At 43.0% G+C, this 14,352-nt stretch overlaps 1 protein-coding gene across 1 annotated transcript in view; it reads left to right on the top strand.

The window, feature by feature from the left end:
* MED12L (mediator complex subunit 12L) overlaps positions 1–14,352 on the top strand; it is a 1,194,146-nt gene that overhangs the window by 974,745 nt on the left and 205,049 nt on the right. Inside the window, 3 exon segments of the mRNA XM_073579151.1 lie at positions 8,902–9,022; positions 11,190–11,340; positions 11,437–11,625. Of these exon segments, the coding sequence (XP_073435252.1) occupies positions 8,902–9,022; positions 11,190–11,340; positions 11,437–11,625 (461 nt within the window).

Below are 14,352 nucleotides of genomic sequence, written 5' to 3'. Positions count from 1 at the left end.
CTTTTAGAGCTTGGAAAAGACATTTGTTCACTGCGATTCATTACACAAATTTTTTATTAATAGACAAGGGGCGAACAACAGGAACACTACATGAATAGGGATACCAGTGCTTACCAAAAAAAAAGGTAAGTCGAAACAAAATGCATCATCATGGTAAAATATGATGAGACAAACCTAATTGGGAGAGCCCCCACTCCAACTTACGTTTCGCAGAACTTTTTCAGGGAGTGAAAATTCTCCTCCTTGAAAAATCATTACTCCTTAAAAAGCGCCGTGCGAAACATACGTACTTTTTACCATGATGATGTATTCTGTTTTGACATATATTTTTTCTTAAGCACTAGTGATGAGCGAGTATACTCATTGCTCGGGTTTTTCCAAGCATGTTCGGGTGATCGCCTAGTATTTTGGCATGCTCGGAGATTTAGTTTCTGTCGACGCAGCGGCATGATTTGCAGCTGCTGGACAGCCTGAATACATGTGAGGAATGCCTGTTTGTTATGGAATCTCCACATGTATTCAGGCTGTCCAGCCGCCGCAAATCATGCAGCTGAGGCGACAAAAACTAAATCTCCGAGCACACCAAAATACTCGGAGGCCACCCAAGCATTCTCGGGAAAACACGAGCAACGAGTATACTCGCTCATCACAAGTTTTAACCTATATTTATGCAGATATGATGGTGAGTAAGAAACTCGTTTTTTTGGTAACTTTCCACTTTTACTCCAAAATATGTATTGAAAACTATTGCAATTTAGATATAATAATAATAATAATAATAATAATAATAATAATAATAATAATAATAATAATACAATGATCAGATATGCAGAAATGAAAATCAAGATTGCATGTAACGATAAAATAGTAAGTGATAATAAGAGAAATGCTGACATCACTGACATTTTTCACTAATGGCTTAAAAGGAGGAGATTTCAGCAGGTGTAAATCTGTCCATTTCACATTAGACAAGATTGATCATTATTCTTTTCACTAAAAACACTGCAGAGGTTAATCTGCAAGTTAATATCATTCTGAGCCTGCCTGGCGCTGGCACTGAGAGCCCTGCTGCCAGGAGGAAATTAACTTTATTCTTCCTGGCATCCCCTGTGTCTCAATCATAGGGTGTGACCGGCACGACTTCAGTCACCATTTACTACATAGTGAGCTTTGGTTGTAACCATGCCACAGCAAATGAATAACAGCCAGCGGTTAATCAGTGCCGGGGAGTGTTAGGCCACGGCCACACTATCAGTATTTAGTCAGTATTTCACATCAGTATTTGTAAGCCAAAACCTGGAGTGGGTCAAACATGCAGAATTGGTGCACTTGTTTCTACTATACCTTGTCCTCTGATTGTTCCTCACCTGGTTTTGGCTTACAAATGCTGAGAAAAAATACTGAACAAATACTGATACTGTGGCCGTAGCCTTACAGTGCAGACGTCATTCAGCTTCAGAACGCTATTAACCTGCAGAATATCTTCAGGTTAATAGCATTCTTTTTTACATGATCAGTTCCCTTTAACCCCTTCACCCCAAAGGGTGATTTGCACGTTCATGACCAGGCCAATTTTTACTATTCTGACCACTGTCCCTTTATGAGGTAATAACTCTGAAACGCTTCCATGGATCCTGGTGATTCTGACATTGTTTTCTCGTGACATATTGTACTTGATGTTAGTGGTAAAATTTCATTCAAATGACTTGCGTTTATTTGTGAAGAAAAAACGGAAATTTGGGGAAAATTTTTAAAATTTCGCAATTTTCCAACTTTGAATTTTTATGCCCTTAAATCACAGAGATACGGCACACAAAAAACTTAAGTAACATTTCCCACATGTTTACTTTACATCAGCACAATTTTGGAACCAAAATTTTTTTTTGTTAGGAAGTTATAAGGGTTAAAAGTTGACCAGCGATATCTCATTTTTGCAACACCATTTTATTTTTACGGACCACATCACATTTGAAGCTACTTTGAGGGGTCTATATGATAGAAAATACCCAAAAGTGACACCATTCTAAAAACTGCACCCCTTAAGGTGCTCAAAACAACATTCAAGAAGTTTATTAACCCTTCAGGTGCATCACAGGAATTTTTTGAATATTTCGAAAAAAATGAACATTTAACTTTTTTTCACAAAAAAATACTTCAGATTCAATTTTTTTTATTTTACCAAGGGTAACAGGAGAAATTGGACTGCAAAAGTTATTGTGCAGTTTGTCCTGAGTACGCTGATACCTGATATGTGGGGGGAACCACTGTTTCGGCGCATGGCAGAGCTCAGAAGGGAAGGAGCGCCGTTTGACTTTTTCAATGCAAAATTGGCTGGAATTCAGATCGGACGCCATGTCACGTTTGGAGAGCCCCTGATGTACCTAAACAGTGGAAACCCCCCACAAGTGACCCCATTTTGGAAACTAGACCCCCCAAGGAACTTGTCTAGATATGTGGTGAGAACTTTGAACCCACAAGGGCTTCACAGAAGTTTATAACGTACAGCAGTACAATTAAAAAATCATATTTTTTCCACAAAAATTATCTTTTCACCCCCAATTTTTATTTTTCCAAGGGTAACAGGACCATAATGTTATTGTGCAATTTGTCCTGTGTCATATCCGCCATGTCTGTTTTGTCTCAAGAACTCCTGGAGCGATGTGCATGCGCATATCTTGTCTGCTATCCTGCATGTTCCCTAGAGCAGTGTGCACACTCACCTCATGTCTGAGCTGCAGGATGCCTGCGTTTCTGCTCTGCGCTCTGCAATCATCTCGTCATGTCTGAAACGCTGATCATGTGACTTTTCCTAGGATCCTGCACTATCTGGTTCTGCAATCATCTCGTCATGTCTGAAACACTGATCATGTGACGTTTCCTAAAGATCCTGCACTGTCTGGTTCTGCAATCATCTCGTCATGTCTAGAACTCTGATCATGTGACCTGTCTAGGTTTCAGCACTGGATCTGCAGTCGTCTCGTCATGCCTGGAACTCTGATCATGTGACTGCGCTCTGCTATCCTGTGGATCTGAACCCAGAAGTGCTCCCCTGGTCCTGACCTGGAAGAGGAGGTGCTACGCCCTATATCAGGCCGCCCCTTCCTTTGCTCAGGGCCTGAGTATTGTGTGGTGTCCCTGCATGGCTGCTTGGTCTGTGGGGCGCGCCCTCTATTCTGTGCCCTTGCATTCTGCTCTGTCGTGCGTCTCTGCACACGCTTCATGCTCGCATTCCGTCTCTTGTCTTGTGCCATGTCTTGTGTTGTCTCTCGTGCCATGTTCTGTCCCTGCTCTGCTTTGTCTTGTAGTCCTTGTTTCCTCTGATTCTGTTCTGTGTTTCTGTCCTCGTTTCATGCCTGGCTCTGGGCTTCGGCCTACGCTCCGCTGCTAGACTGTCCCTGTCCCTGGCATGTCTCTACACGTGCATGCCTCCGCTCTGAACCTCTCCCTGGCGTGTCTCTACACGTGCAGGCCTCGCTCTGTACCCTGTCTAGTCCCAAGGTCCTTCCTTGGCCCGGCTCTGGGCTTCGGCCTACGCGCCGCTGCTAGACTGTCCCTGTCCCTGTCGTGTCTCTACACGTGCAGGCCTCACTCTGAACCTCTCCCTGACGTGTCTCTACACGTGCAGGCCTCACTCTGTATTCTGTCTAGTCCCAAGGTTCTTCCTTGGCCCGGCTCTGGGCTTCGGCCTACGCTCCGCTGCTAGACTGTCCCTGTCTTTGCATGCGCAGGTCTCTGCCTAGTTCTTTGTATGGTCCCTGATGTTTCGTGCGCTCTTGCACATTTTGTACTAGGCTTTGCCATGCTGTCTCGCATGTGGCTCTGTCCTGTGCCCTTTGCCTAGCCCTGCCTTGTGGCTCTGTGCCTCTGTGCACATGCCTGGTCGCCTGTGCCTACCTGGTGTGCCTCAGCCGTGCCGCCTCTAGCCGTGCTCGCCTGTATGCCCCAGCCGTGCCCCGTCCAGTGCTATAGTGGTCTGGCTGTGTGGCCCCGCAGCGGTGCCGCCTCTAGTCGTGCCCGCTTGCAACTGCCATCGTCAGTACCACCTGCCGGTGCTCCCCAGCCGTGGTCTCTGTGCTTCCTTGCACTCACGCTGGTTCTCGCACTGTGCCTTTTCGTGCTACTCTTGCACAAAGCCTTTGTCTCTTTTGCTCTTCTCTGTACCTCTAGTTTGCCTGCCTGATTCCATAACCTGCCGACCGCTGCCAGAGGTCCGGACCTAGATGACTGCGGCCTGATGTCCGTAGCCAGATACCTGGACCCTGTCGGTCGATGCCAACATTTGGATTCCGATGCCACCGCACTCTGTGCCTCTCCCTGGCATGCCCCTTGGCATGCGCAGGCCACCATCCTGTGAACCTGACCCATCCCTGGCATGCCCCTCGGCATGCGCAGGTCTCTGTCCTGTGAACCTGATCCTGGCGTGTCCGTTGACACGCACCATGTCACTAACTCTCTTGTTTCCTTGCATGGAACCCTGGCTAACTTCTGGATGTCCGGATCCTGCCGATCACCCTCTGAGCTACAGACCCTGATGCCCTGGTTGATCGTGGACTGTTGTCCGGAGTCCGATGTCCGTGTACCATCTGCACGTTCCATGCCTGGACCTCAGCGTGTCATTGCACGCACCCTGTTTCTTGAACTCTGTGTGTTCACGTTTGCTCCTGTTGCACCCTGAAGAATTCCTCAAGTCTTGGACCTCGGCGTGCTCTTGCACGCACCTTGTCTTATGTTCTGTGTGTTCACGTTTTGCACCTGTTGTACCTGAAATCTTCCTTAATGAAGTTTCTTTGAATTAATGACTCGTCTTGCCTTGTCTTGTTTCCCTGAGCCGGCCATCTGGTCCAGCTGCCGTGGTGGCTCACCCCCTTGGTCTTGCCCCTGACACTCCCTGTATAGGGGGTGGTTCTCACTAGGTCAGCTCGCCCTAGGTGGGTGGGTGCCACGGCCCAGAGGGTCCACTCTTTCTAAGAAGAACGACTCAGCGTAAGCTGACTCTTCATCACATCCTGAGTATGCTGATACCTCATATGTGGGTGTAAATGACTATTTGGGCGCATGGCAGAGCTCAGAAGGGAAGCAGCGCCATTTGACTTTTTTTTACTGGAATTGAGATCGGACACCATGTCGCAATTGGAAAACCTCTGATGTACCAAAACAGTGCAAACCCCCCACAAATGACACCATTTTGGAAACTAGACCCCCCAGGAACTTATCTAGATGTGTGTTGAGAACTTTGAACCCCCAAGGGCTTCACAGAAGTTTATAACGTACAGCCGTACAATTAAAAAAACATATTTTTTCCACAAAAATGATCTTTTCACCCCAATTTTTATTTTTCCAAGGGTAACAGGACCCTAAAAGTTATTGTGCAATTTGTCCGGAGTACGCTGATAACCCATATGTGGGTGTAAACGACTATTTGGGCGCAAGGCAGAGCTCGGAAGGGAAGCAGCACCATTTGACGTTTTTGGCTGGAATTGAGATCGGACACCATGTCGCGTTTGGAAAGCCCCTGATGTACCAAAACAGTGAAAACCCCCAACAAATGACACCACTTTAGAAACTAGACCCCCCCAAGGAACTTATCCAGATGTGTGGTGAGCACTTTGAACCCCCCAGTGCTTCACAGAAGTTTATAACGACCGGGCGTGAAAATAAAAAAAAAATGTATTTTTTCAACAAGCATGATTGTTTAGTCCCCATGTTTTTATTTTCCCAAGGGTAACAGGAGAAATTGGACCCCAAAAGTTGTTGTCCAATTTGTCCTGAGTACGCTGATAACCCATATGTGGGGGTAAAACACTGTTTGGGCGCATGTCAGAGCTTGGAAGGGAAGGAGCGCCGTTTGACTTTTTCAACGCAGAATTGGGTGGAATTGAGATCAGATGCCATGTTGCATTTGGAGAGCACCTGATGTGCCCAAACAGTGGAAACCCCCCAATTATAACTCCAACCCTAACCCCAACACACCCCTAACTCTAATCTCAGCCCAACTCTAATCTCAGCCCTAGCCCTAGCCCTAGCCTTAACCCTAATGGGAAAATGGAAATAAATACATTTTCTTTTAATTTTATTATTTTTCCCTAACTAAGGGGGTGATAACGGGGGTTTGATTTACTATTTATAGCGGGTTTTTATTTTTGGCAGCTGTCATACGCTAAAAGATGCTTTTTATTGTAAAAATAGTTTTTGCATCACCACATATTGAGAGCTATAATTTTTCCATATTTTGACACACCAAGTCATTTTAGGTCTTATTTTTTGCGGGACGAGTTGACATTTTTATTGGTATCATTTTCGGGCACGTGATATCTTTTGATTGCTTTTTATTCCGATTTTTGGGACGCAGAATGAACAAAAACCAGCGTTTCATGAATTTCTTTTGGGGAGTGCGTTTACACCGTTCCGCCTGCGGTAAAATTGATAAAGCAGTTTTATTCTTCGGGTCAGTACGGTTACAGCGATACCTCATTTAGGTCGGTTTTTTTATGTTTTGGCACTATTATGCAATGAAAACAATTTTATATAAAAAAATAATTATTTTTGCATCGCTTTATTCTGCGAGCTATAACTTTTTTTTTTTTTTTTGCTGATGCTGTGTGGCAGCTCGTTTTTTGCGGGACAAGATGACGTTTTCAGCAGTACCATGGATATTTATATGCGTCTTTTTGATGCGCGTTATTGCACTTTTTGTTTGGTGGTATGATAATAAATCATTATTTTTTGCTTCGTTTTTTATTTTTATTTTTTAAGGGGTTCACTAATGGGGTTAACTAGTGGGACAGTTTTATAGGGCAGGTCGTTACGGACACGGCGATACCAAATATGTGTAGTTTTATTGTTTTGTTTTTTTTATTTCCAAAAAATGAATTTATTAGGGAATATTTTTTTTTTTAATTTATTTAGTGATTTTTTTTTTTAAATTATTTTTACACTTTTTTTTAACTTTATTACATTGTCCCAGGGGGGACATAGCTGTCATGTGACAGATCGCTGATCTGTCACATCACAGATCACTGTGACAGATCAGCGATCTGTCACAGGCACTGCACAGGCTTTCCTCATGCCTGCGCTTTGCAGGCACTGAGGAAGCCAGCTCCCTGCAGGCCCCCGAAGGTTCCCGTCGCCATCTTGGATTCGGGGACCTGCAAGGATGGAGCCCCCGCAGCAGCGCTGCACATTGCGCTGCTGTGGGGGGCTCAGGGAAGCACGGAGGGAGCCCCCTCCCTGCCGATGCTTCCTTTTAACCCCCAGTACACCACGATCGCGGTGTGCAAGGGGTTAACGTGTCGGGGATGGTCTGTGACCGCCCCTGACACATTGTGCAGGGTGTCAGCTGTGATAATCAGCTGACACACGGCCACGATCAGCGGCGCTCACCATGTGCGCGCCGCTGATCGCTGTGACGTACTATCCCGTCTCTGGGAATTAAGTCCCAGGGCACATGGACGGGATAGTACGTCACATGACAGAAAGGGGTTAAATTTTCGAAAAGCTAGTTGCTTTTTCTGATATTTAAAAATCGGCTAAGGAACTCCCGTTAATTCTGCCAAATAAAATTGAAAAGGAAGTCTCTATAGGTCACATGATGGGCCTTTTCCTTCCCCACCTTTTTTCAACCACAGGGTAGCCCTGTTAGGTGTCATTAATTAAAAAAAAAAAAAAACTGGTGAGTTCAGACTGATACATCACTTGTTGCACCCATAGGGTCGCTTGGTGAATGATGGCATTAGTGCGAACGAGGCTTCAGTGGCTATGCTTCTTTTGATCAGGCAGTTAGGTTGTTGCGTCAGGCAGGGCATGGTGCATTGATGGCAAAATCGGATATCGCTTCCGTTTTTTCATCTTCTTTCAGTTTCTCTTGATTATTATCAGTTGCTAGGTTGTTTATTATGACACTTGCCTTCCCATGGGTTGCGTTATTTATGCAGATATTTCGAATTATTAGTAGTTTCCTCGAATGGTGGTTAATATGGGGAAACAGGATCATGATGGATGACTCATTATTGGGACGATTTCCTTTTTTGTAGGGCCAGCAGAGTCAGAGAGTTGCAAAATGAAAAAAAAAGTTTGGGACAGGTTCCGGGACTAATGAAAGTATTTGGGGTACAGTTATCGGAGTAGAAGCGGTTTGTCCGTCTACTCACCTTTGTTTTTCTTGGCATTAAGATTGATTCAGTTAATATGGTGTTCCGTTTGCCCCATGACTTATTGACGATTTGTTAGGTTTGATTGATGTTTTCATGTCTTTATAAAAAAAAAAAAAAGTGACGCTGTATACAAATGCAATCCCTGCTGGTTTTATTGGCATTTGCGTGGTGTGTTATGCCTATGGGCAGGTATTTTTCTCACCGGCTGGCGATTGCCACGCGGGGTGCCAAGCTCCTCATCATATGATTCGGCTTGGTCTTCCTTTGAATGAAGATCTGCAAGTGTGGAGTTTTTGTTGTTGAATTATCATGATAGTACTGCCTTTCAAAGGGAAGAAAGGGCGAGTTAGGATATTTCATTATTTTAGACTCTGCCAGGTCTGTCAGTCTTTGTTCATCCTGTGGGATCAGTGTGTGCAGGACATTGGCTGCTTAATTAGTTTCAAAATGGCTGAACAAAGAAATTTACTTTTCTTGAGTTTTTCCTTTTGGTGGTGGCAGTGTGGAGGCAGTGTGGAGTTGTGGTAATCAGTTGGTAAATTCACTCATTCGCTTTTGGTCTGACAATGAAAGAGTGGTTCAGACAATAGATCATTTGTCGTCATCTTCTATTCCTGTCAAAAAGTTGATTTGTTTCCTGGTATTGAGGTGCTGGCATTTTAATATCTGGTTCAGATCACGGCATGTACCAAGTAGTAAAAATGCTATTGCTTATGCCCCTTTTTAAGTTTTGACTTTCAGAAATTTCAAGATTTCGCCCATCGGATAGGCATCAAGGAATTCAGTGTCAAGGATACCGGTGGAAAATTCCGGAAATCACTTAATGCCATTGGTCAGGGCGTCGGTGGCTCCGGCAACGTGGTCAGCATATGGTAAGGCGTGGCAGGAGTGGGGGGGTTTTGCAAGAAGTCTCCTGGTGGATCCTCTAACGAGGCAAGGTTGGAAGTGATAGAGATTTATTTAGAGCACACACATTTGCGGTTCCTCGGCAGCGGTTGCCAGGAACAAGTTAGCAGGGTTGTCTTTTCAGTTCAAGATATCTGGAAGGGAAGGTGTCACTAAAATTTTTTTATTTTACATCAGGCTATTAAGGGTTGGGAAAATTACACAAATAAAAAAATTAATTTTCTTAGACGGCCAATCTCTTTTTCTCGGTTGGTCAGAATTATTAATAGCACAAATACGATTTGTAGCTCCCAAGGTGTATCTGCTCTATTTTCTGCGGCATTCAGGATTGCAGTTTTGGGGCATTGCTTATTAGTGAGTGGCTGCACCTTCGGCTCGTATACAAAGGGGGATTGCAGCATAAAGATTTATCGTTTTGCAATAGTGGTATTCGTGTTCGTATTCAGCGTTCAAAAACTAATCACAGTTAAGGGAGCATGGTTTCCTTTATTTTTCATTCAGGCCCGGTGTGCCCTATTAAATTGATTACTCAGTACTTGGCATTTAGGCCAGACAGCCAAGCATTTTTGCGCATGACTGACGGGTCCCCGTAAATCAGATTTCATTTCTTGGCAGTCATGGGTCTAAATTTTTATAGCTTTGGGTCTTCCATCGGGGGATTTTTTTGTACCCATTCTTTCAGAATTGGTGCAGCGACGGTAGCGGCTCGGGTGGGTTTTCACAGTTGAGGAAATCATAGAATACACAGGTGGCGTTCCACGTGTTTCTTTCATTACATAAGGCCAGAGTTACTAATGTAATATATAAATTAATGTACAGTTGAATTTCAATTTTCTCATTATAGGTGGTGCAAGACCAAGTGTATGAATTTTGGGTCATTCTTATTTCTGGTGGGCCGAACTGAGGGTGAAGTTGCATCCTGGTGGGAAATCGCTTCGATTCTTCAATGCCGAGGTGAATTGGAAAGGCATTCGAGGGCTAACATGGTCGCAAGTGCTGATTGAAGTGGTTCACATCTCTAGATTGACGGCCTCCACAGTTATCTTGGTGCTGCATGAGGGGGAAAATGATTTAGGTGCGATACAACTGACGGAGCTTCTCACACTATTGCGAGCGGATATTGATAAAGTTCTGGGTTTTTCTCCCAACTCATCATAGTTTGGTCAGAAATAATCCCCAGGATGGTGTGGCGTGGTGCTCGAGAGTGGGCTGGCATCTAATGTTCTCGGAGAGCTATACAGTAAATCACCGAATATCTCATTTTTTCATTTTAAGGGGGGTGTTATAGTTCGGCACAGGCAATTGGAAGGTAACAATGCCAGGTTGATGCGTCGAGATGGGGTACATTTAATGGATATTTGGCTTGGACAGATTTTCTTTCAGGTTTACAAGATGGTATTCAAGAGGCGCTATTTGTTCTGTGTGGGGGTCGTAGCTATACTGCGTCTCGCTACTCCTTGGCGGAAGAATAAGTCGGGTTAGCATGAGCCGGGAGTCCGGTGGCATATCACCCACAGCTTCCGGTGTTTAATTAATCCAGAGCTGCGACCTTACCCCTCCAGCAATGGGTTTTTGAGAAGATGAGTTATTGTAAATGTGTTACTCTCCATTAAAGATATGTTTTCGTTAATCACTGGATTCTTTCTTTGCGTTGGGGAAAAGGGGCAAGAGTTTTTCTTGAGGTATGAGCAGTCTTTCTGTAGAGGTCCTTTACCGTACCTTTGTATAGCTTTATACAGAGGTATTTTGTGTATTAGATTTTGTACGAATCTGTTTAAAGAAAATCTGTGATTAATCCATGAGATGCCGTATACACAGCTGTATCCCCTAAATTTTTGTTTCTATGAAAGAAAAAAATGGCTCTGTAATTAAAACAACCCCTAGAACCAGCATTGCAGCAAAAAGACAGTGGGTCCCCTTGCTATGGAGTGGAAGAGCACAATGTGCTTCCAAAAACCTAGTTCTGCTTGAGCACTTAGTTTACTTTAACTCCAAGGACAGAATTTTCTTGCGCTGTAAGAAATAGTCATTAACTATGTAGAAGCTGCCATTTATTGGTTATATGTCAACTTGTGTCTTATTTTGCAGGAGATGCTGACATCGGTAATACAGTAGTAACATCAACTCTTCTAGGCATATTAAGGATGATATCATGGAGCAAGCATTAGTGGATGGGATGCCAGAGTCTCAATCCTCTGTACGACCAACTGGAAAGCCATTTGTTACTGAGACTGCTAGTTTAAGCGAATATTCTAAGTACATTCTGAGTTTGATTTGCCAACAGGTAATTAATCACATCTTGAGACTTCTCATATTTTGCTCTTTGGATTGAGGAGGATTTCCTCATTTGGTAACTCTTTTATCTTTCATTGGCATATAGGAGTGGGTCGGAGACCATTGCTTGAAGGAACCAGAGCGGCTATGTTCTGATAAAGACCTCATCGTGTATCAGGTTCTCTCAAATAAGCAAGCACGGAAGTTACTACAGCTGATTTGTTACCCTCATGGAGTGAATGATTCTGTTGGAGATAAAATCCAAGTGCTCCATATTAAGCGGATTCTACAGGAAGTATATTGGTAGTAATGGGCAGGATTTATCTACTCTGCCCAATTTGAGAACTGTAGCAATGTAAATAACAGTTAATAGTTGGGGACACAACTGATATTTGTCTCCTGTAACGCTGCACAACAAATTTTAGGGAAGTTCTTGTCCCATGATAAAATTTTATTGTATCTTATAGATTCTGATATGCTGAACATGAATATGTGCTCCAAAAGTCTGTATTACATAAGGTCTTAAACCCCTTCATGACCAGAGCTTTTTTTCGTTTTTCGCTCCCCTTCTTTCCAGAGCCATAACTTTTTTTATTTTTCCATCAATATGCCGTGTGAGGGCTTTTTTTTGTGGGATGAGTTGTATTTTTGAATGACACCATTGGTTTTACCATGTCGTGTACTTGAAAATGGGAAAAAAATTCCAATTGCGGTGAAATTGCAAAAAAAAGTGCAATCCCAAAGTTTGCTAAAAAAAACCAAAACAAAACAAAAAAAAAAAACGAGCTGACGTTTTCAATGATACCACTTTTGTGTAGATACGTTCTTTTGATTGCCCGTTATTGTATTTTAATGCAATGTTGTGGCGACCAAAAAAACGTAATTCTGGCGTTTTTATATTTTTATCGCTACGCCATTTAGTGATCAGGTTAATTTTTTTCTTTGATAGATCGGGTGACTCTGCACGCGGCGATACCAAATATGTGTAGGTTTTTTTTTTGTTTTATTTTGATTGGGGCGAAAGGGGGGTGATTTGAACTTTTTTTATTTTTTTAAACACTTTTTTTTAACTTTTGGCATGCTTCAATAGCCTTTATAGGAGGCTAGAAGCTGACATAGTGCGATCGCCTCTGCTACATAGAGGTGATGCTCAGATCACCTCTATGCAGAAGATTTACAGGCTTGCTATGAGTGCCAACCACAGGGTGGTGCTCATAGCAATCTGCCATCAACAATCATAGATTGTTGTGATGGAAATGCAGTGATGACCCCCGATCACGTGACGGGGGTCGTCGCTGCACGTATTTCCAGACCGGCATCCGGAAGTGCATTTAAATGCCCGCTGTCAGAGTTTGACAGCGGCATTACACTACTTAATAGGCGCGGGTGGATCACTATTCTGCTCGCGCCTATTGCGGGCACATCAGCTGTTAAAAACAGCTGACATGTCGCGGCTTTGAGGTGGCAGTAAGGGGTTAAGAAACAACAGTTTATAGCCTACATTATGATGTCTGACACACTACATACATGTGCATCGATGTTAGTAGCAAAAGCAATTGTTCAAAAGTGTTTTGCAGATGACTTTCATTTATAATCCGTGTCAGATGCTTCTCGAATAAGATTCCAGCAATAGTTAGCCAGTATTGATGTACTCCACTTTCCCTGGTACCTTTTCTCCATCAGCGCAATGTCATGGTGAAATCATTCACCGTGTTCATCGCTAACGGCACCAAGATTGGCTGGAAAAAAGTCCAAGTGAGAATGTAGAAAATGCATTTTTAGTGACATATTGCATTTCATCAAATGATATGCTGTGAGTATGTTGTCCACGAGTTGTTCAAATTTCGGTGTCCTGCTGTTGCCAAGGAAGTTGAAGGTCACATCTTTAAAGGCTCTCCATGCCACTTGTTCAGCACCTTGCAAAAGACCATCAAAGCTACTGTCATTCATTATATCTCTAATCTGTGGGCCAATAAAAATACCTTCTTTAATCTTTGCATCACTTATTCTTGGAAATTTTTATCGCAAGTAAGAAAAGACTTCCGATTCGTTCATAGCTTTGACAAAATTCTTCATAAGCCCAAGTTTAATATGCAAAGGAGGGAGAAATATCTTTGCTGGATCAACGAGAGGATTATGTTTAACATTCTTCTGTCCAGCAACCAGGTTTTCACGGAGTGGCCAGTCCTTTCTGAAATAGTGCATTTCTCGTGCACGACTGTCCAACTCACAAATAAAACAATGATACTTGGTATATCCAAGCTGCAGTCCAAGAAGAAGTGCAACAACTTTTAGATCACCACATATGTTCCAGTAATAATTTCTATAATTAATGTAGGTCAACAGTAACTCCATATTCTCATGCATTTCTTTCATGTGTACGGCATGTCCAATAGGTATAGAAGGATAGATATTTCTGTTGTGTAGTAAAACAGCCTTCAGACTTAAAACTGATGAGTCAATGAACAGTCGCCATTAATTTGGGTCATGTGCGTATCCAAGAGCACCATTCAACCCCAAGACGTCGTTGCAAAAGGTTAAACTGTCGACATGATTGAAAAATTGATTGTCTTCTTGACCACTGCGAAAAGCAGAAACTAACATGATAGGAAAAATCTGAAATCATTTCTGAAATCAGCACGAAAAAATCTATCAGGAACACTCAAAATTGTCTGAGGGACAAAACCTTGGTAACACAGTGTAATCAGATGTACCACAAGCTGGTATACTAGTTGCATATATGTTCTCATTCTAAGTAAAGGAGTAAATATTGTACATAAAACATGAGCTAATATTAACAGAATTATAAAGAAGCATATAGCACACTCTAATTCATAAAATCAAACGATGGAAGTGGAAACAATTAGACTGCCTAACTGAACTTTGCCTTGCACTAATATAAAAGAGAACCTGTCATCACAATTATGTGGGTTAAAGTAAAGCCATGGCCATAATGACTCTGATATACAGATTCACTAGATACCTTTAGTGAAGAAATTCACATCCTGGTTGCTGTTTAATC

Source organism: Dendrobates tinctorius, unplaced genomic scaffold (genome assembly GCF_039654945.1).
Source record: "Dendrobates tinctorius isolate UK_male_01 unplaced genomic scaffold, ASM3965494v1 ptg000060l, whole genome shotgun sequence".
Lineage (NCBI taxonomy): Eukaryota > Metazoa > Chordata > Amphibia > Anura > Dendrobatidae > Dendrobates > Dendrobates tinctorius.
This window is presented reverse-complemented; position numbering and strand designations above follow the sequence as displayed.